The 19841-nt window shown below is 37.8% G+C and overlaps 2 protein-coding genes across 3 annotated transcripts in view; one reads left to right on the top strand and one right to left on the bottom strand.

The window, feature by feature from the left end:
• CDC14B (cell division cycle 14B) overlaps positions 1-10713 on the top strand; it is a 74701-nt gene extending 63988 nt beyond the window's left edge. For both annotated transcript variants that reach the window (XR_005557053.1, XR_005557052.1), the window contains 2 exons: positions 7847-7938; positions 10208-10713. The gene's annotated coding sequence lies outside the window, so the exon portion shown is untranslated. The remainder of the gene's footprint in view (positions 1-7846; positions 7939-10207) is intronic.
• HABP4 (hyaluronan binding protein 4) lies at positions 984-19077 on the bottom strand. The gene is made up of 8 exons (XM_039346402.1): positions 18671-19077; positions 10715-10859; positions 9167-9328; positions 8565-8636; positions 7139-7219; positions 4267-4435; positions 1713-1895; positions 984-1276 (listed from the first exon to the last, which is right to left on the bottom strand). The coding sequence occupies exons 1-8, from the start codon at positions 18957-18959 to the stop codon at positions 1220-1222; spliced, it is 1158 nt and encodes a 385-aa protein (XP_039202336.1). The 5' UTR covers positions 18960-19077; the 3' UTR covers positions 984-1219.
• Between the last annotated feature and the right edge of the window lie 764 nt (positions 19078-19841).

The following is a 19841-nucleotide window of genomic DNA, read 5'->3' as shown; positions in this document are numbered from 1 at the left end:
GGGCAGGGAAAGTTCTCGACTTACGACCAGTTGGGTAGTCCTCGACTTACAACCGGTTGGGGTCGCGACATTAAAAAGGTTGAGAACCACTGCTTTAAACCAAAAGCTGCTGTTCTTTCCATGAATTATTAGTCAGCAATGTGCAATCCCAAAAAACCGAGGTTGGTGTGGCAGGTGGGAGATATGTATCAGGTTTATGGTTTAAGAAGTTGCCAGTGGTTACTACTTTCCATTCTTTGTTTAACACCTTATATAGCAAGTTGGGGAACTGCACAATAACTACCAAACAGCCTCCCATGCTTGTTTCCTTACAGACCAGATGTTGTGGGGGATATCCTTTTAGCCAAAACTTGATTCCACCCTTTCATTCTTTGTGAGATATTGCTTCTAATATTCTTATTTTGCTGAACAATCAGCTTTGTCTATTAAAAAAGTCAACCATAAGCAACATTAAGAGCTCCAACTCATTAAAAGGATTCCACAATGATAAATGAAGAATGCAACTGAAGTTGGTTTGGCAGGTGGGAGATACATATCAGGTTCATGGTTTCTCTAAAGTGATCTTATTTAATGCTCCTCTATGAAGAATACTATTGCAATCGAGTCTCCCTGACAGGAGGTTTTCCATGTATATGAAAATCAACTAGTTAGAAACAAAGCTGCTCCATAGTTTACCATCCTTTCTTCCAAAACACTATTTATTCCAGGATTTATTTGCAGCTTGCCTCATTCAAATTTTAATTTCCAAATTGTAACTTTAAAATCTAGTTTGCAGCTTTTTATATTAAATGATAAAAAAGATGTAAAAATAGCACCTTCACCTCAACCAGTAAGAGCATTTCCCAACTTCTGAAAATTGTAATTTAAGTATGGCAAACACACTTTACTCAGTGAAACTGGAAAACAAGTAGTCCAAACATGTTGTCCCCAAACCATCTAATATGGTTTACATTTATAATAAAAGGGACAAAAACTCATCCACCTGTACCTGTTTGACACCATCATCCTGAATTTTTATTTGAAATTCCTCATGTACGATACCATAAGCCTTCATACAACTAATCCAAAACCAGAGTTACTGGAACTTGCCTCCAAACCCACTGGGTATGTCTTAACATATAGTAATGCAAAATTCACACACACAAGTCGTTTCTCTCTGTAGACTTGGATGGTTCTCTTCTACAGCAACATAATATTTCCACGGCTATTTTTGGAGGGGTCAAGACAAAGCAGGAAAGTCCTCAGGGTCATCTGGGTTTGGAGCAGCAACATGGATCTAAATGAAAAAGCGAAAAGCAAAGCCGGATCAGTTAGATAAGAGCTGCGTATTTGTTTATTAAGAAGCACATAATTTTGGCTTTGTTCATTAGGTTGCTGCAATAGTCCAAGTACTATTTACTGTTAGGTTTATCCGAAATGTTTTAAACTATACATTTGATTAATATTAAGGTTTTCTTTTTCTAGCTTTATTTATTCAATCCAGACTTTTGAAAATTCAGAGACTCAGAAAGTATGTCCAGTAGATTCAAGTAGTTTCTTAGGAAGGAGTAGGTTCTGAAGAAATATTTTAGAAAACGCAGATTTTTCGGTACATCTACACATCCTGTGATTTTTGTTGCCTTCTTTCTGCCCGCGGACAATGCCATTTTAATTAGGCAGCTGTATTATAGCATTGAAGTAGCCAGAGATTAGAATTAGCACATGGTAATTACCATCACTCCTGGCCTTGACCATGAGTTGTCAACTCTTCGGACACGCCCACGACTTCCTCGTGCTCCTCTGGCTCCTCTTCCAGGACGAGGCAGATTCCCAAAGTTAATGTCCAGTTGAGAAGTGATATCATTTGCTGCTTTTCGGGAAAAGTGAGAATCATCCTCAAAATCTTCCTTCAGCACCTGTAATAAAAATGCATCCATGTTTTTTTAAGAAAGGCATGCTTGAATATCAAAAACAGCATTGAAGAAGGTGCAAAAAAATAATCATTGATCAAAGGTTTCTAAAAGATTACTGAATCCAGTAATTTAATTAAATATTATTTAATCCATGTTTTGTCCCAATGAATCTACAAAACGCCCTACCTATTGAATAACAAACAATTCAAAATCCATGTAACAAGGAAAGTTCATCAAGGGAAAGCCGCAAATAGCAAAATAAAAATATCCCTTGAAGAGAAGGCAACCGTTTAAAATAGAAGCAAGGAGTGAATGTCACAATTTTAATGCCCCTGCTGAAGCAACTCAATCCCAGGGCCTCAACTACCATATTAAAAAAGGCAGAGAAACTAAAACAAGGACTCTTGAGGATGATTTTGAAGTACAGAATATAAACAAGGTGGCCCTTGGATATCTTCTAAGCTTGTTAACCCCAGTGAGAATTATTTTATGAACTATGTTAAGATAGTACAGGTAGTCCTTGACTTATAGCAATTCATTTAATGACGATTTGAAGTTACAAAGGCACTGAAAAAAGTGACCTATGACCGTTTTTAACATGACCACTGCAGCATCCCCATGGTTATGTGATCAAAATTCAGATGCTTGGCAACTGACTCATATTTATGACGGTTGCAGTGTCTGGGGTCATGTGATCCCTTTCTGTGACCTTACAGCAAAGTCAATGGGAAGCCAGATTCACTTAACAACCATGTTAACTAAGTTAACTGCAGTGATTCACTTAACAACTGTGGCAAGAAACATTGTAAAATGGATCAAAATTCATTTAACAAATATTTCGCTTGGTAACAGAAATTTTGGATTCAATTGAGGGCGTAAGTCGACTACCTGTATTAATTCTCCATCAGGTTCAATTAAATGCTTTCTAAGTAATATGGAAAGAACAAGGTACAGCATACCTCTTTAAGATTTGGATTTTTTCCCAAGGAACCAGTTATTTATAAAAATTGGAGAAACCAACATTATTTTGCAAAAGATACTAGACTGAATAATTTTTATGCCCAATGTTTTGTTTTTATATACTTTTTACAATACATACTGAATGAAATAATCTGCATTAATACAATGCTTTTTTTCTAAATTCTTCAATAGAAAAATAGTTTGAAATAGTTGTTCAGACGGAAGTTAATTAACTTAAATCACTAAACTGCTTTATATGTTACTGCTTTTGCACAGCAAGCTGCTTGCTTCTTTTGAACTGAAAGGAGATTTCTTAACCTTTTTTTCTGCAACTTTGACTCAAGTTTTTCTTCAGACAAATTAGTACAAATTATAATTCAGGACCACTGTAATTGCATTTAACAATCTAAACACCTCGTATTCTCCCCAGTACACGAATCACTTTTCTAAGCTACTATATTCAAAACACAGTTTAGAATGAAATATGGTTAAAATTAATACATTTTCAACTAGAAACAGTGCATCAAGAGCCAAATACCTTCTTTAAATATTAAAAATAAAATGCCCCGGAAATAACAGACGACATTACAGAGACATTCTAAATTCTAAAGAGAATAGAACCCCACAGAGGTCCCTCTATGACTCATCTCACAATAGAGTGAAACACAACACCAAAACCAGTCTCAAGAGATGGTGATTCTCCATAGACATTTTCTCAAAAAAATGTTCTTTGGTTAAGCTAAGAAAGCAGCTGCTGGTACATGTCCTGACTTTTAAGCACTGAAACACAACTACACTGGCCAGCAAAACTTGAAAAAGATGGATATTTCTCTAGTAACCTCCTTGCGAACATTTCTATGCATGTATGTAAGTATGTGTATGTAAGACATATCTAGAGGATTCTTCACAAATTGACCAGAGTGGGAAAGAAAGATGCTCAATTCATTCTAGCATTTATGGAGTCATGTTACATCAATGCAACTCTGTGCAGTTAAATACACACACACACACACACACACACACACACACACACACACACACACACGGCTTCATTCTTTCATGTGAACATAAGGCAGTCAGAGTGAAATCCATTGTTTATTCTCCCTTTCTGCTGAATATCCTGCTAAAGAGCATACTCGGCAGTAGACTGTAAACTAGAAATTTAAACTGAACAAGTAATATTGAAGAACCACAAATTAGAAACGGCAGCAAAAATTATTCTCTTATTGCTATAAATGAAGTATAGAAAAAAGAAACATTAAGTCTGTTTTTAAAAAATGGTCTGTGGCTGAGATAAGTTCTAATAGTATTTTTCAATCTATTCAGTCCCTAGCTTTAAATTTCAATTTAGTACACCTAGAAATGTTAACAGATTTGAAATGATGAGCTCTGTAAACGCTAAGATAATACTTACATCATCTCTATATTTTGACTTGTGAATTACCACTGCTTTGGAAGGAACAGCGGTTTCGGGCTTCCGGATGTTGAATTCGGGCTTTGGTCTATTCTGTTCCTGAAGATTTTTCCATTCATCCAATGTCATCTCTTGAACTACTTCTTCCACTGGCTCTCCTTCAGCAATTCTAAGGGTTTATAGTTGTAAAGTAAAAACTATTAGCCTGTGAAATGCCAGTGAGAGAAAGATAAAATACAACTTAAATGAAAGCAGCTACTTGAATTTCTATAGAACAGGGGTCTTCAAACTTGGCCCTTTTATGACTTGTGGACTTCAACTCCCAGAATTCCTCAGCCAGGCATGCAAGTCCACAAGTCATAAAAAGGCCAACTTTGAAGACCCCTGCTATAGAACATTAAATGGTTCTTTTCTTTCCACATCATGGGTTACTAAGCATGTAGAAATACAATAGCTTGGAGGACCTCTATTCAATCAGTCAGGTCTGCTCTCTTCAAACATATTCTAGTCCCTATCCACTCGAGACCAGATATACGGTATCTTGTAGTTCACCATAGGATCAGTCTGCATCAGGCTATTTTGGTAGAGTTGGGAGACAAAACTTTTCCTCAGAAAGATGCTTTCCTTCTGTGCCCCATTTGCATATTTTTGGACCTTTTCTAAATATGTTTTTTTCTCAACAAACTCTTTTGATAACAAAGCTATGAGGACTTCACTCCTATTGTATTAAAAGGAAAATAAGCACTTTGAACACAGCAAACTATATTCTGGTTTTAAACTTTTGAAGGCATATGGGAACTCAACATAATTGCCATGCCATGGAATGCCATGGAATGAGGGCTTGCTTATTCAAACATTGATCGGTTTTGTAGACATAGCTAAACATAGAAAGTAAAGGAATAGGTTATCCCCCTTCCTCTTATCACCTAAACCAGGGGTGTCCAACCTTGGCAATTTTAAGACTTGTGGACTTCAACTCTCAGAATTCCCCAGCCAGCATGACTTAAACTGTTTTCCTAAGCCAGCTGTATACTTTTCCTAACAAAGCAGTTGTTGAAGCCAGAGGGAGACCATGATGATGAAGAAGACGCCAAAAGACTACTTTGGAGTGTACTAGATTCATTCATTCATTAAAAAGAGAAATGAAAGCAATGTAGAGCACGGGTGTCAAACTTGCCACATCATGTGATGTGTCACGACGTATCACGAGTCTTTTTGCATTGCCGGCAATGGGGTGGGTGCGGCTTCAGTATGATGAAACCTGCCCGTAGGCTGGCAGTTTGACACCCCTAATATAGAGGGATGAGCTAATAAAGGTTCATAGAACATCATGTTGCCTATAGCTTAAGTAGCATAGCACGTATAAATGTTTGCAACACATAGAATGTGCTTTCTTGCTAAACCTATTATCTGTTCAATGATAGTAAATTTAAGACTTATTTAGCTAGGAAATGTCTACAGCTGGCCAGGAAAACCTGTTTAAATCAGACATTTGCTCTTCATTTTGTTGGGTGTATATCAAAAATTACACTACAGTTTTGCTACCTGTTATCTGCTTCCTGCATGTCTTAGCAATCCTGGTGCATAATCTCCCTCATTTAGTAGGTTGAAATGTTTAGGACTTAAAATATGTCTTCTGTTACAATCTCTGGCAGCCTTCCTCAACCTAGATCCATCTAGGATCTTGAGGAGAATAGATTCAAATTTTCACTTGGTTGGAAAACTCACTTGGTTACTTTGAGCTAATCACTCTTTTTCAGACCAATATACTTTACAGGGATGCTGTCAGAGAGATTTGGAAGTCCAATACATAATGTACTTTAAACACTCAAAAATTATAAATGCAAACAATTGAATAAGCATCTTACTTAATTTTACTATAGCAAATTCAAATGTAGGATCAAGACCAGTCCCCATTAATGAATGGGATAGCTCTCACTAGAGATAGATCCCTTTCCTGAAATTAATTCAAAATAGATGTTAGCCTATTTTATTAGCCTGCCTGCCTCAAACCTCATGAATAAACAAGGCCAGACATTGTCAAACAAAAAAAAAGAATCCATTTTTATTCCAAACTGTGAGATCAATATATCCTGACAAATATATAAATATTCTAGAAAAGTATGTTCAAGAACCATCCAACTCCATGGTGACTCTGGTGATATGCAATCTAAATTTAAAACAATATTAGAAGTACAGACATTTTACAGCTATGGCAACAATTCTGTTGCCAATTCAGTTCTAAATTAATTTATATAGAGAGCAGATTTTCTTCTGGGGTTCTTGCTATTCCTTCTCTGAAATATTCTTTTAAAACCATATTGTTACCACACAGAGTTCAGTGGTGTAAAAAGGCAATATAAATACAGATTAAAACAAAAATAAAAAGACTCCAGCAAAGGAATGAATGAGATAAAAAGATCAAGCAAATATTTAAAGTCTCATCTCTAATCTCTAGGTTAATCTAGATACTAGGTGTTGCAGTTTATCCAAGAAAATTATAGCCTGCCAGTTGTTTAACAATGTGGCATTACAGCTGGCAAAGCCTGATGTGAATCATTTTACTAACCACCTGGGTAAACCAGAACGTATTTTGCAATCATTCCAACAATTCCTAGAGATCAGCTGAAATCATAAAGCATTGTTATAATGCTCCAGGATCAATTCCAAAATCAGGTCCACTTGGCATATAGTTGGAATGAACTTCTAAGCAAAAGGCCAGATCTTCTGATGGAGATTTAAGAGGGCAGTTCTTGGTGCTCTCTGAGCTTGCTTGTTTTCTTGCAAATGTTTCATTATCCCAATTAGGTAACATCATCAGTGCTAGAGTTTTAAGGAGCAACAAAAGCCAGATTCTCAAACCAGGCCATACTTCTTTGGAGGCTCTCCATCAGGTGCTCCTGGGCTCTCTTCTGTTTCTGCAGTCTCTTCCATAGGAGTCTGTTCCAGCTCACTGTAGAAATAGTAAAGCAGAGGTGAAATACAAAAGCTACCCTAGACAGGATCCCTCACATGGCCTAAACAAAAACATAGTTCCTCACTACAACCTCTCACATCACTAGACTGGGAAAGCTGTTTCAGAGTTTGGGGTGGACTCACAGAATGTGAAAGTCTGCAAGTAGCATGTTGCATTATGCACTGTATGTATCTCAGTAGTAGTATGCCATTAACTTAACAGAGACTACACAAATCTCATCGCATAAAAAACCAGAAAATGCAAGGCACTCTTCTTTTTTAACCCATTCCTGTAGCACAAAGCCAACAAGGAGATACAAGCATTTAGTTTCTGTCACCGATTCCCGTTTTTTCCAAGACATTTACCTTTGACTAATATAGCTAGAAGTCATGTTTCTCTTTAAACGTCAAACATTTCACTTTCCCACAGACATAGCATATATGCAAGTCTTTACTTTTCCTTCATGAATTACAATCTTTAAAGCTATCTGAGCTGGAATGTAAGAAAGCCATCTGTCTTCAGAGAGTGAGATAAAGAGTTTTTCCAACTCCTGCTTGAAAGAAGATTTAATGTGAACCCACACATACACAAATGTAACCACAAGGCTATGTCCTTTTATTACAGGAACTTCAGGTTTTTCAGTGAAACAAGACCCAACATGTCTTCCTGTTCAAATCCTGCTTCCAAATGATTAAAGCTGAAGAAAGCCTCCAAAGGTTAGTTTCTTTCTCAATTCTTATAAACTAAGACAAAAAGAGTACAGATGTGTCCAAGCTCTGCCAAAGCGCCTTGAAAAAGAGGCCTTGGGGAAAAATAAATTCTGCACGGTTTACTGCAGCAAGATTAATCTGGACGAAGGGTAGGCAATCTTGGCTCTTTTATTACTTGTGGACTTCAATACCCAGAATTCCTGAACCAGCCATGCTGACTCAGGAATTCTGGGAATTGAAGCCCACAAGTCATAAAAGAGCCAAGGTTGCCTAACCCTGGTGTAGACGAATGTTTCAACATAGAAAAGGTGGCAAGACACTGTGGGGGCAGGACAAGACTAAAGGCAGAGCTGCCTAAAACTCAAGTTGGACATAAGGTGAGATAATTAAGGAAATTCACAAATAACAATTTGCACCCTTTCCTTCCCCAGTGGCCCTCAGGGGTTACATTACAAATCACCCTATACATCTCCTATTATTCAGATGCACACTGGGAAAAAAAACTTTTCAAAACAATAGGAAAGAGACAAGACACTTCTCTTCAGTCAGCATTCAATAGTTAAAATAAATAATTTTAATGTTATGGAGACCTGGCAATGATTCCCTGGAAATTACTAACACATTTCTCATACCTCATATCATCCTTAGCAGTTCCCCAGTTACGTGGTCCACTTCCACCCCTTTTATCTTCTGCACGGACTCCTCTGTAGATAGAAATTTTACACTTTTTAGAAATTAAATCATGTACATTCACAGAACTATACAGGTTTTACCAATTCGCTTCCACTCCAGATTTCTGCAGCCAACAGGTTTATTTTTGAGAATTCTACAGCTGAAGTCCGTACCTGGAGAGAATCCCCAAAAAAGCAAAGCTACAACAGATTAAATCCTACAAATGTATCAGCATCCCCATCACATTTACTTAGGCTCCTTATTATGAAGCAATGATTTGTTTTGTAAATATATAAACCACTTTTTGGATCAGCTGATTCCAGGACAACAGTCCACAGTTATTAAAAAGTTTTAAGCATTAATGAAACAAATGTATGTAAAAAACATAGAAGTTAATCAATTACAAGTCATAGAACAGCAAAGCCAATTTTCATTCCAAACTCCTGTCTGAATATGTTTTGTCTGTTGACAAAAGGATAATACAAAGGGAGACGACATTTCATAGCAACGAGTTCAAAGATTGATTAAGAAATGACAAATGCACCTACAAAGCAGCACTTACGTTTTGTCACTCCCGCTCTGCCGGTCAAATTCCCGCTTCCCTCTTTGATCAAAGCCATTGAAGGTCCTGTTCATACCACCAGCTCTGCCTCTGCCCTGCAGTCCACCTCTTCCTCCCCCACGACCTCTCATTGGCCTTTCCCGATCAAAACGCTCTATCGGTCTGAAAACAAAACAAACTGAATGATTCTTCAATTGTTTGCCAAATCAAAGATAATATTATCACACCTTGGTCCTTAAATCTGTTGTCATTATCTAGAACAGGAGTGGGGAACTATGGCCCTTTTATGACTTGTGGACTTGCTGGCTCAGGAATTCTGGGAGTTGAAGTCCACAAGTCATAAAAGGGTCATAGTTCCCCACCTCTGATCTAGAATAATGAAAGTCATTTTCAATAAGCTTTGTCAATATTCCAAATGCAGCGCTGAACAAATTTATAATTTCAATTCATTCATTCTGCACCTGAGAGACTCCGCAGGTTAAAATCATAACACTACAACGTCCATGGAACAATTATAGAAGAGCAAGCAATAAACAGCCCTTCTCCCATATTAAACCACAAATAATAAATAAAAATTAATAGGAAATGGATGCCAATTTTAAATAAAAATGAAACTGTTAATTATGCCAATTCCAAAGAAGCTCCCAGCTCAGATTAGCAGACTTCTACCTTTAAAGCTTTCAATCCTAGAAAAGAATCTCATACACAGATTTGTACCAATCTCAAATGTAAATTTTTCCATTTATAGACTTTGTGTTTCAACTTTACAGGAAACTTGATTCATGGTATTCAATTTATTATGTCTTATAATTTTAGTCAACGATTTATATTCTGTTAATATGACTTCTAATGTGTTAATTTTAGCTTAAAGCTTAATAGTGATGTTTAAACTTTTAAGTGATAATAAATTTTATTTCATAAGCAATTAATGATATATTGAAAAACTATCATCTCCTTGACATATTAAGGTCCCTTGTTTAGTTACTTGGATCTTACTGTTTGTATTTATCTTAATGTGCTTTTTACATGTCTTTTTAACAGATCCTGGAGTTATGACCAGTCATTCAGCAACCATTCAAAGTCATGACAGCACTGAACAAGTGTAGTTATGAAATTCCAGCTGTCCTAACAACCTTGCTGTCATGATTGTGATATTTGCACTTGGCAACCTGCTTGTACTTATGACAGTTGCAACATCTCATGGTCATGTGATCACCATTTGTGACCATCCCTGATAGCTTCCCACAAGCAAAGTCAATAAAGATACCAGCAGGAAAAGTCACAACTTATTCCTGTAAGTTGCCCCCACTGCTTTTTCTCCCAAGAAAGCCCACTAAGGATCTCATATTCCATAGCACCTGCCCATTCACACTCCATAGCATGCACCTGTGGCCGTCACTGACCCACCCATAGTCCATAGCACTCATTCCTAGCCATGATCTCTAACACCTGCCTTTTTTAACATTGTTTAAAAGTTTAATTTTTTTTAGTAACTGATTTTACATTTCCAAATTTACAATGTAAAATAAAGCCTTCAACAGCATATACCTTTCTAGTGTAAACTCTGTTTGTCTTTCCATTTCATGAGGACAGTATTCTTTGAAAGGTTTCCATTCAGCTTTATCTTGTTTTATCTCTGTACCACGGTTTTCATTCCAACCCTGTTCTCCTCTTTTTGGAGCTCGCTTTTGACCTGTGGAAAAGCAACATATTTAAACTAGTGGCATTAGTTACATTTAAAACAAATTTAATTGCCCCATGTTTACTATAATGGCCCAATTCTATTGCTTTTGATGCTAGTTCTGTTCCAGTCAATATCTTTGATCATAAGGCAACGTGGAGCAGCAAATATACCAAAGTGATAGAAAAGTTCCTTGGAAATCTCAATATTTAACAACAAAGCAACAACAGGTATCTATCCCCTGCTGAGTTACTAATAACCTTAACTTCACCATACAGATAATCCTCGCTTAACAATGATAATTGGGACTGGAATTTATATCGCTAAACAATGTAGTCATAAAGCACGACTGCCTCCCTTAGCAATGGCAATCCCTACAGTCCCTGCTGCTGTCATTAAGTGAGGCTCATGAGTTGTTAAGCACGGATCTTCTCACAACTTCCTATGGACTTCCAACAACCAAAGACATTGGAGAAACTGGCAGAAAGTTGCAGGTCCCAAGCAGCTCCAAAGCAGGCCAGTAGGCTGATAAATGGCTGCTGCCAAGTGGAGAGGGAGCGGGGGGGGGGAGGGGATGTACAGCTCAGGGACAGTACATGGGTAACAGCATGGCTTGGGAAAGGCGCAGGGAGGATGCAAGAGGGTATGCAAGTGGCAAAAGAGGCGTAGCACAAGCACAGCAAATTTCAGGAAGGGTACGTAGATAGCTGGGGAGACAAGGTGCAAGTGCAAGGCTTGGGTAGGGTGCACAAAGTGCATGAGAGGCCAGTTTGAGAAGGGTGCACAGGGGTATGAAAGCAGGTGGGATGACATGGGCAGAGCATAGTGAGGCTTGTGAAGGGAGCACAAGGGTGGTAAGGATGCATGGATGACTGTCAAGATGTGGTATGAGTGCAGAGTTGCTGGGAGAGAGACTTAACTGAGTGACTTGTGAATTCCAGCTTCCCCATTCACTTTGTCTCTGGGAAGCTGGCAGGGAAGTTCACGTGACTGTGGTATACTGCATCAATCGTAGGTATGAACCATTTGCCAAAAGCCCAGATCATGATCACATGACCATGGGGATGCTGGGACGGCTAGATGCAACTACCACTCATTCAGCACTGTCATAACTTCAAACGATCATTAAATGAAAGTAATCTCTGAATGTGCTGGCATACTGTACTCACAAATTAGATTGATCAATGAAACAAAACTGTCAAATCAACCCAATAGTCAGAGCATGACTGGATGCAACTATTACAACAATACCTCCTGTTTAAAATAATAATAATAATAATAATGAGAGGAGTAACTCTGCATTGTAAATGTTAGTGAATCAGGTTGCATAGCTGACAATAATCATATTATCACTATATACTTTTAACTTATACCAAGATTCCAAAATTCTGATGCACACTGTTAAGATTCAACGGTAGTAAGCATTTTTCCGAGGTGCAAGCAAACATTGTTAGGCCCAAACAAAATCACAGTCTCTTTAATTAAAAAGACTGATGTTACAGGAAGATATTTGCAAAAGGAATTAAAGGGCAGAAGTAAACAAACCAAGTGTTAAAAACAAGAGCACCACTGCACCCTGACAGTTATCAAAAACCCTTTATCAATTCTGTTTGTGTCAACCAATTCAATATTGAACTGTACTGAAAAGTTTATTTGCACAGAAGTCAGAAAATATTCCAAGGCGTTATGCAAATTAAATTACTATTAGAGGTTCTTTTAATTCAGGTTTCCAGAATTCAATTTTGCCACATAACCACTGAGGCTTCAGGTTTTGCAAAATCATTATTTTGAAGGAAAGGATGAAGGCACAATCACATGGTAAATAACTGACTAAAAGTTTGTCAATCATTTATTTCATGAAGAAAGTTTACAAAACCCAATTTATGAGAAATGTTGGTGGAGATTCCAGATAGCTATTATTAATCAGAGTAGAATAGTTAAGCAAATGTCCAAAGAGGATACTTCAATATAAGGCATGTATACGTTAGACTCCCACACCCTGCAAGCCACTTCCTTGGAACCAATGACGATCTCAGAAGTGGATGCAATACTGCAGTATTATTGAAGTAATTTTAATTTATATTTAAATTGAGCTAAAACTGAGTATCAATATGATTGTTCTCATGTAACTAGTTCCTAATCACCAAATTCCAAATTGCAATTATTAGCTTAGAGCTCAAGCTGTACACTTCTGCTTAGCAGATGGATGTTGACTACAATTTTAAAACTTTAATCTAATAAATTATTCTGTAATTTTAAACTATCTGTATGGATAGTTTACTTCAAGTGGGCGTTTCTGCTAAACACGTAGTAAAAATGAGGTCAGAACGATATAATTCTGTGTCAGAAGTATATCCTCTGAATATCTGAGCATTACGTTGTTGTAGAAACAATAAAGAAGACAAATAATGCATTTCTGCCATATGGGCTTTTATGTAATTTAGAAGGCTGAAGCCTCACCACAAATTTCACACATATGAAGAACACTGCAAGACAACAAGAAATTAATACTGCTTTAAAGTAAAGAGATTAGCCTTCTGAACCCTCCAGGCAACCTCAGTGCACTAAAAAAAGTTTGTTGAGGCACTACATATGCCTAAAACAAATAACTAAGCATTCCAACTTTCCTTATCATATAGCACAAAAAACCTTCAGAAGGATTAGACCACACATTTAAATGCCCTAAAACGTATATGTATGTGTATGTGTATGTGTGTGTGTGTGTGTGTATGAAAAAAGCCTATTTTACATTATTCAAGACATTCACTTAAACGATGCTAAACAAAGCATATGAAGAGACATTCTAAAGAATACTGTATTTCAACACCTGCAAAAATCTCATGTAAATAAAATTAAGTTTCTTCTGTAAAAATTATTTCAGTGTAAGAAAATAGTTTGTATCTGCTGAAGTATTCCTGAATAAAAACTATGTTTGCATTTATTTAAAAATCCTGATTTTATAATCAGAACTATCTTAGTTGCCCTGCGCAATGATCTATATCGCAGGAAAGGAACATGGAAAAGATCCTATTAATTGTCCCACACTTCTCAGTGGTTTTCTTGATTGCTGATCGTTTTAGCACATCATACAAATATTTCATCATCTTCAGTAACTTCCATATAAAACTCTTCATAATTCATAATTCTAAAACTGTTTTCCAGAGCTGGGAACCTCCAAAGGCATGTACTTCCAATTCCAAGAATTCCTAGGCAGTGTAGGTTTGCCAGAAAATTCTAGGAGTTGAAATCTGGAAATTAAGCTAAATAATATTTATCATATATTTATCAGAAAGCCTGTTCCACAGATTGAAGTACATCTGCTCAACCATTTCTTAATATTACTTTTAATAATAACCCATTAATGAGCTCTAATTATGACTGCAGTATTTTATACAACCTGACAAAGTATATCAATGAATATACAGAATTACATTATGAAATAACCTTTAAATAGATCTTCCAAATGCTACTGTTCTACCTTTTTATTCTCTGGATTTTTAATCTTCATATAAATTTGTTATATTTGTATTAAAGTCTACTTCTAATCTTTTTGCATTCTATGGAGTTAATTTTCATCTTATTTACAATTTAGGTTCAATGAACACAGCTGTAGTCTGATCTAATGCTATGTAACAGAAGATTCTGTTACATTGAGCAGGCCATTTATTACAATATATTTTAAAACTAAATGATAGAACGGTATCAGAATTATGTTATCAATTCTAATTAAAATATGCTGACATTAAATATAAGAAGCAAACTTACAATTATTAGTTTTAGCATTAGCTTCTTTTTTCTTCTTTTTTCAAAGAATTCTATTTATATACTGATGTTCATTATAGTTGTTATTTTAATATACTGTTTTGATGACTATGAGTCACACTGAATCTATCACGTGAGGTGGGATATAAGTTTTGTCATAAACAAATATTTACATGAAGGATAAAATAACAAAATATCAACATTTGCATATAAATTGAACACTTCTAATCCATGAAGGATTGTTTATATTTATTAAAACATCCTTGCATCTAGTTTGAAATATAAGCCCTACAAATTTCATATTACAAATAATTATATAAAACCCTAGAAAATCTAGAAACCAGCAGACTGTGAGTTAAAATCTCGCCTTAGTCATGAAAGCCAGCTGGGTGACTTTGGACCAGTTACTGTCTCTCATCCCAACTCATCTCAAAGGGTTGTTGCTGTGGAGAAAATAGGAGGAGGAGGAAGTATTAGGTATGTTCACTGCTTTGAGTTATTTATAATAATATAGGTGGAATATAAATAAATAAAATTAATTTAAACCGAACTTCATCAAAATGTCCATTTAGAAAATATTATCTTTTCTTTTCATGTGTGTGTATATTACATTCTGTTTCTCATGTTAATTTCTGAGAAAAAACAAGATATTTCAAAAGCAATTTTACAAGCTAAGGAAAAATAAGAGCAAATCAACCGATGTTCTTCATTATCTACAAGAAACTCAATCTTCCTCATCTTTGATAGATGGTTTCAATTTGTAAACCAAGCGCAGTAAAGCATCTTACACTAGAAAATGAAGGAATATATGTGCATTGTGACATAGTGTATATTTTTATAAACCCAAAATGACTTTGGAGACAAAGTGGCTTTGTCTATGAATTTTCATATTACCTGTGGGAAAATTAAGATAATTTGTGACAGGAAAGTAGCTACTTTATACCAGTTTGGATATGAGAATTCTTAAAGAATAGAAACAAATGTTAGTACTTGATGAGTTATTTAGATTGACCTGCCTGCAAAAGTTTGTGAAAAATTCATGAACTGACAAATAATACAGGCTTGAGAATACAATTGCACAAATTTACCAAATCAAAACAATTAGCTTTTCATACCTCTTCACAGGATCGTTAGAAAATATGTTGTAGCAACATAAGATTCCAGTACAGGAAGTTATCAACTTGTACATTTAATGAATGCTGAATTAAACCTGAATTAAACCCATATAAAAGACTTTATAAGAAGTCCTTTACATGAGCTAATTAGCTTTCAAAGATAAAGAATGAAATAGATTGTCTGATAGGAGTTGCTACTGCTTATCAGCTATTAGCTCTTTTGTAGGATTAGCTGAGCAACCTTCAACCTGTTTCTGCTTTAAAAACATCAACTTCACCCCTTTCAACTACCCCCCACACACACACACACATACATACATCCAGGGATGTCCAACCGTGGCAACTTTAAGACTTGTGGACTTCAACTCCCAGAATTCCCCAGCCAAACCAGTTGAAATCCACAAGTCTTAAACGTTGCCAAGGTTGGACACCCCTGCTTTAAACTTTAGTCTTGTGCATTTTATAGACTCTGAAAGCCACAAAGGCTGGAGAGACTTAATGAAGCCTTCACTTTGTTGTAGAGATCACAAACTTTCTTCCTACAGAGCCAAATATCCATATGCTATTCAAAAGATGGTCAGACAATGACTGGGAAAATATGAAGTTCTGCTGACTTGGGGAAGATACTGTGGTTTAGACCAAAATGTGCTCATATCTTAAAGAGCAGACTGTGTTCTTATTCCTTGTTCATTTTAGCTTTTGCTCAATATCCAGAGATATAAGAACAAAAAGAAACTGCCAGTTCAGGTGTATCTTCTAACTAATATACCTCAACTTAATTTCCACAGTCATGAAACTTACTACAGCTTTGGAGAAGTTGAAATTTAAAGGATAAAAGGCAATTTGAATTGCTTGAGGGTGCAGATGTGTCATCTGTCTGCAATTCCTTAAAGCAGCTGTCATTGTGTCTACTATATACAGCCAGTTTAGTGTGATGGTTAAGGTGCTGGCCTACAAACCAGGTGACTGAGGATTCTAGGCCTCCCTTAGCCACGAAAGTTGGTTGGGTGACTTTGGGCCACCCTCTATCTCAGCTTAACCCACCGCACAGGGTTGTTATTGCTGTGGATAAAACAGGAGGCAGGAATATTTGGTATGTCTTATATATGTATATATACAATATAAAAGATGGAATATTAATGTAAGTATTGTGTTTAGTTTTAAAAAAACTGCGAAGAGGCGTTATAGCAACAAACCCTCAGAATCACCTTTTTCCTATCAAATCCAAACAGCCCTACAAATTATTATAATTCTGTGACAGAAAATCAGTGCTGCCATAATAAAACAATTCCTGTAGGAGGACAGGCAGCACACAGTTCCTTGCTTCTAAAAGCAAAGTGTCTGGGATTCTTCACTTCAGTTTATTAGTGCATCTAGTAATTTCACTAGCTATTGCCATCCTCTATGTATCAGGAGAGTCCTAAGAGTGACATAAGAACTAAGAACTGTGGCACTTTGAAACCATTACTGTAGTGCTAAAGGCCTCAGGTAGATGAAGTCAAGCCACCTCATATAGATCTATAAATATAATCTTTCTGCTTGGTAATATCTCTGAGAGTTAAAAAGTATTTATGTGTGTATGCATATATAAAATATCACTCATTTCTGTGGTTCCTACAGCACTCAAAACACTACTAAGACTGTACTCTGTGCTTCCCATTAGTACAGTAATTCAGGTTCAAGCTAGTGGCATCTGGATATAGTAATAAATACTTATGGATTTTATTGGTCCAGATAGCACTATGCTTCATTATAATTAACAGTGCAAGAAAAAACTTATTTCTGTCATATTTGTCATGGCACACATCCGTCTACTTGTCTCCTTTTAACCTGTTTCATTCATACATTTATTTTTTAATGATAATCTGCCCGAACAAGGAATGACCAGTGAGAGGAGGTTAGGGAAGGCTCTGCAAGACGGGAAAGTTTTAAACAATGATTCAATTAATGTATGAATCTTCACTTGCATGAATGTCATTTCAAAAGAAAAAAAAAACATCAAAGTATCGTAAAATGTTTCTCACTAAATTAAGATGATATCACATATCCGGTTGGGTTTAAGGCTGCGGAGCGCCTCAGCCAGTTCATATGTACACGCGTCTTGAAAAGAGCCAAGCCAGCTCCGTGGAAAGCGCCTTTCCGCTGACGAAGCGATGGGCGGGGAGGGCTTCGCTATCTGTTGGCGCCGACTAGCCCGGTTAATTACATCTGAAGGCGGAGGCCGAGCACAACAGCATGTTAGAGCCGCCCTTTGCTTTCAGCACATGCACCACCTGCGGTAAACACCACTAGGAATATATATATATATATATCGGCCAGACGCCACAATAGCTCGCGCCTTTACACAGATAACCCGCCCCGGCCCGCCCAGAGAAGAACTACGAATTAGGGCAAGGCCAGCAGGTGGCTGCTCCGCCCGCGTCCCTTCCACTCCAAGCCAGAAAGCTCCCCCGGTTCGTTGGCGGTATTTTCAGGCGAGAATCTCCGACGACTGAAAGGCAGAAAGAGAAGAGAGCACGTGCGTCCGGGTCTGCAAAGGGACAGGACCGGCGCAAGCTCAAGCCCTCCGCCTCCGCATTGATCCAAACGGCGACTGCCCGTCTCCAAGACTCCTAATAACTCATAAACCGATTCTAGTTATTCCTTGCTCGCATCGCTTTGAGCAGACTGCTTTAACGAATGCCCAATTTAAGTGTGCCCTGAAGCAAAAGTCCGTGTAAGCCTGCGGGTCATCGCTCATTTACCTTAATGAGATTTGCTGGGAAAAGGCACCTCTAATGCTGCAATGCGAGTCACCGACTCTACGGGCAAGGGGAGAGATCAAAGCAGGCTTATTTCAAAGTAAGCCAGCCGGATTCGGTCTGCACCACTGGCCACTTTCCCACTCCCGGCAACATCAACTGCTTATCATATTCCTGTCCACGCAAGTCCCCTCCCGCTTCATACCGGGTGCTGGGGGGCTCTCCGATTGCAAGAACGGGGAGCCTTTTCGCTCCTTCTGGGATTCTCTTTTGACAGCGGTGACGGCAGCTCCGGGGCCAGATTTTCTGCCGGCTGAAAAAGCCGCTTCTTCGCGCTTCTTGCTCTGTTGCTTGCGCTGCTCTGCCTCACGGAGGATGTCGAAAGGGTCGGATTCATCATCGAGCAGCTGGTGGAAGCGGTTGGCGACGGCACAGCCAAAGCTCTCCTGCATAGTTGTGGCGGCGGCCACGGGGCTGGCCAGCACGCCTTTCATTGTCGCGGTGCCGTCAGCCGCCGCAACAGCAGCACCCACCCCTTCCCGAATGCGACAGAAAGAAGCAAGCCCTCTTCAGCACGGCCCAAGTAACCACGCCATGACCACTCGCCCGCCCCGTCCGACTGCACTACCAATCGCCACGCCAGCAATGCCGCCAACCCCGCCTGATCAACCAATCCAGAGCTCCGCTTTTTATCGTCCTACCCAATAATGAGCCTCACAAACGTGTAGAGTCATTGACCAATCAGCATCCGGAATTCTGCCTCAATCTAGCAAAATAAACACGGGATCCCCACCTCTCAACAATTTCCCACGCCGCTGGTCGATGACGTAGAGCGTCTGTGGCGTCACGTGCTAGAGCCTTGAGTTATTAGGATTTTTTTTTTTTTGAAGTATACCGTATTATCAAAGTTCCGTTTAGGGGGAAAAGAATTTGAATGTTGCTTAACTACTATGCTACACTGAATCTAACACTGAAACATCAGTGAATTACTCTAAATGAAGAAGCTGTGACTGGTCCAATGATTGAAGATCTTGAATCTGATGGGTCACTGGTACTCTCTGAACCTAGTTATTCTCTTTGCAAACCCTTTATTACCCAAACTAGGTAGTATCATTTCAACTCTGAGCTACAAATGTTCTCTTCTATTGATTTTCAATTTCTCAGGTTTTAGTTAAAAGTCTTTACATTGCACCCTGACTCCATGCACATATGGACATTATATTAATGTGCAAGTGGGAAGAGCAAAAAAATACAAGTACCAGTATTAAAGTTAGAGTAAGATTCATTTAAAACATAGTTTTATGCAAGCTGTTCCCAAATATATTTTATTAAGTTTATATGCCATCCATCTTGCTGTTAAGCGAATCTTACTAAAT

Source organism: Crotalus tigris, unplaced genomic scaffold, assembly GCF_016545835.1.
Source record: "Crotalus tigris isolate CLP2741 ecotype Arizona unplaced genomic scaffold, ASM1654583v1 scf7180000017993.1374955, whole genome shotgun sequence".
Taxonomy (NCBI): Eukaryota; Metazoa; Chordata; class Lepidosauria; order Squamata; family Viperidae; genus Crotalus; species Crotalus tigris.
The sequence above is the reverse complement of the archived record's forward strand: the minus strand, read 5'-3'. Positions and strand labels throughout refer to the sequence as shown.

Excerpts from the sequence above, each read along its gene's own strand:
- HABP4 (XM_039346402.1), bottom strand. The coding sequence starts at position 18,959 with ATGAAAGGCGTGCTGGCCAGCCCCGTGGCCGCCGCCACAACTATGCAG. Across the intron at positions 4,436-7,138 it reads GATGGAGAGCCTCCAAAGAA|AATTGCTGAAGGAGAGCCAG; the intron begins GTATGGCCTGGT and ends ATAAACCCTTAG. Across the intron at positions 1,896-4,266 it reads AGTCAAAATATAGAGATGAT|GTGCTGAAGGAAGATTTTGA; the intron begins GTAAGTATTATC and ends TTTTTATTACAG.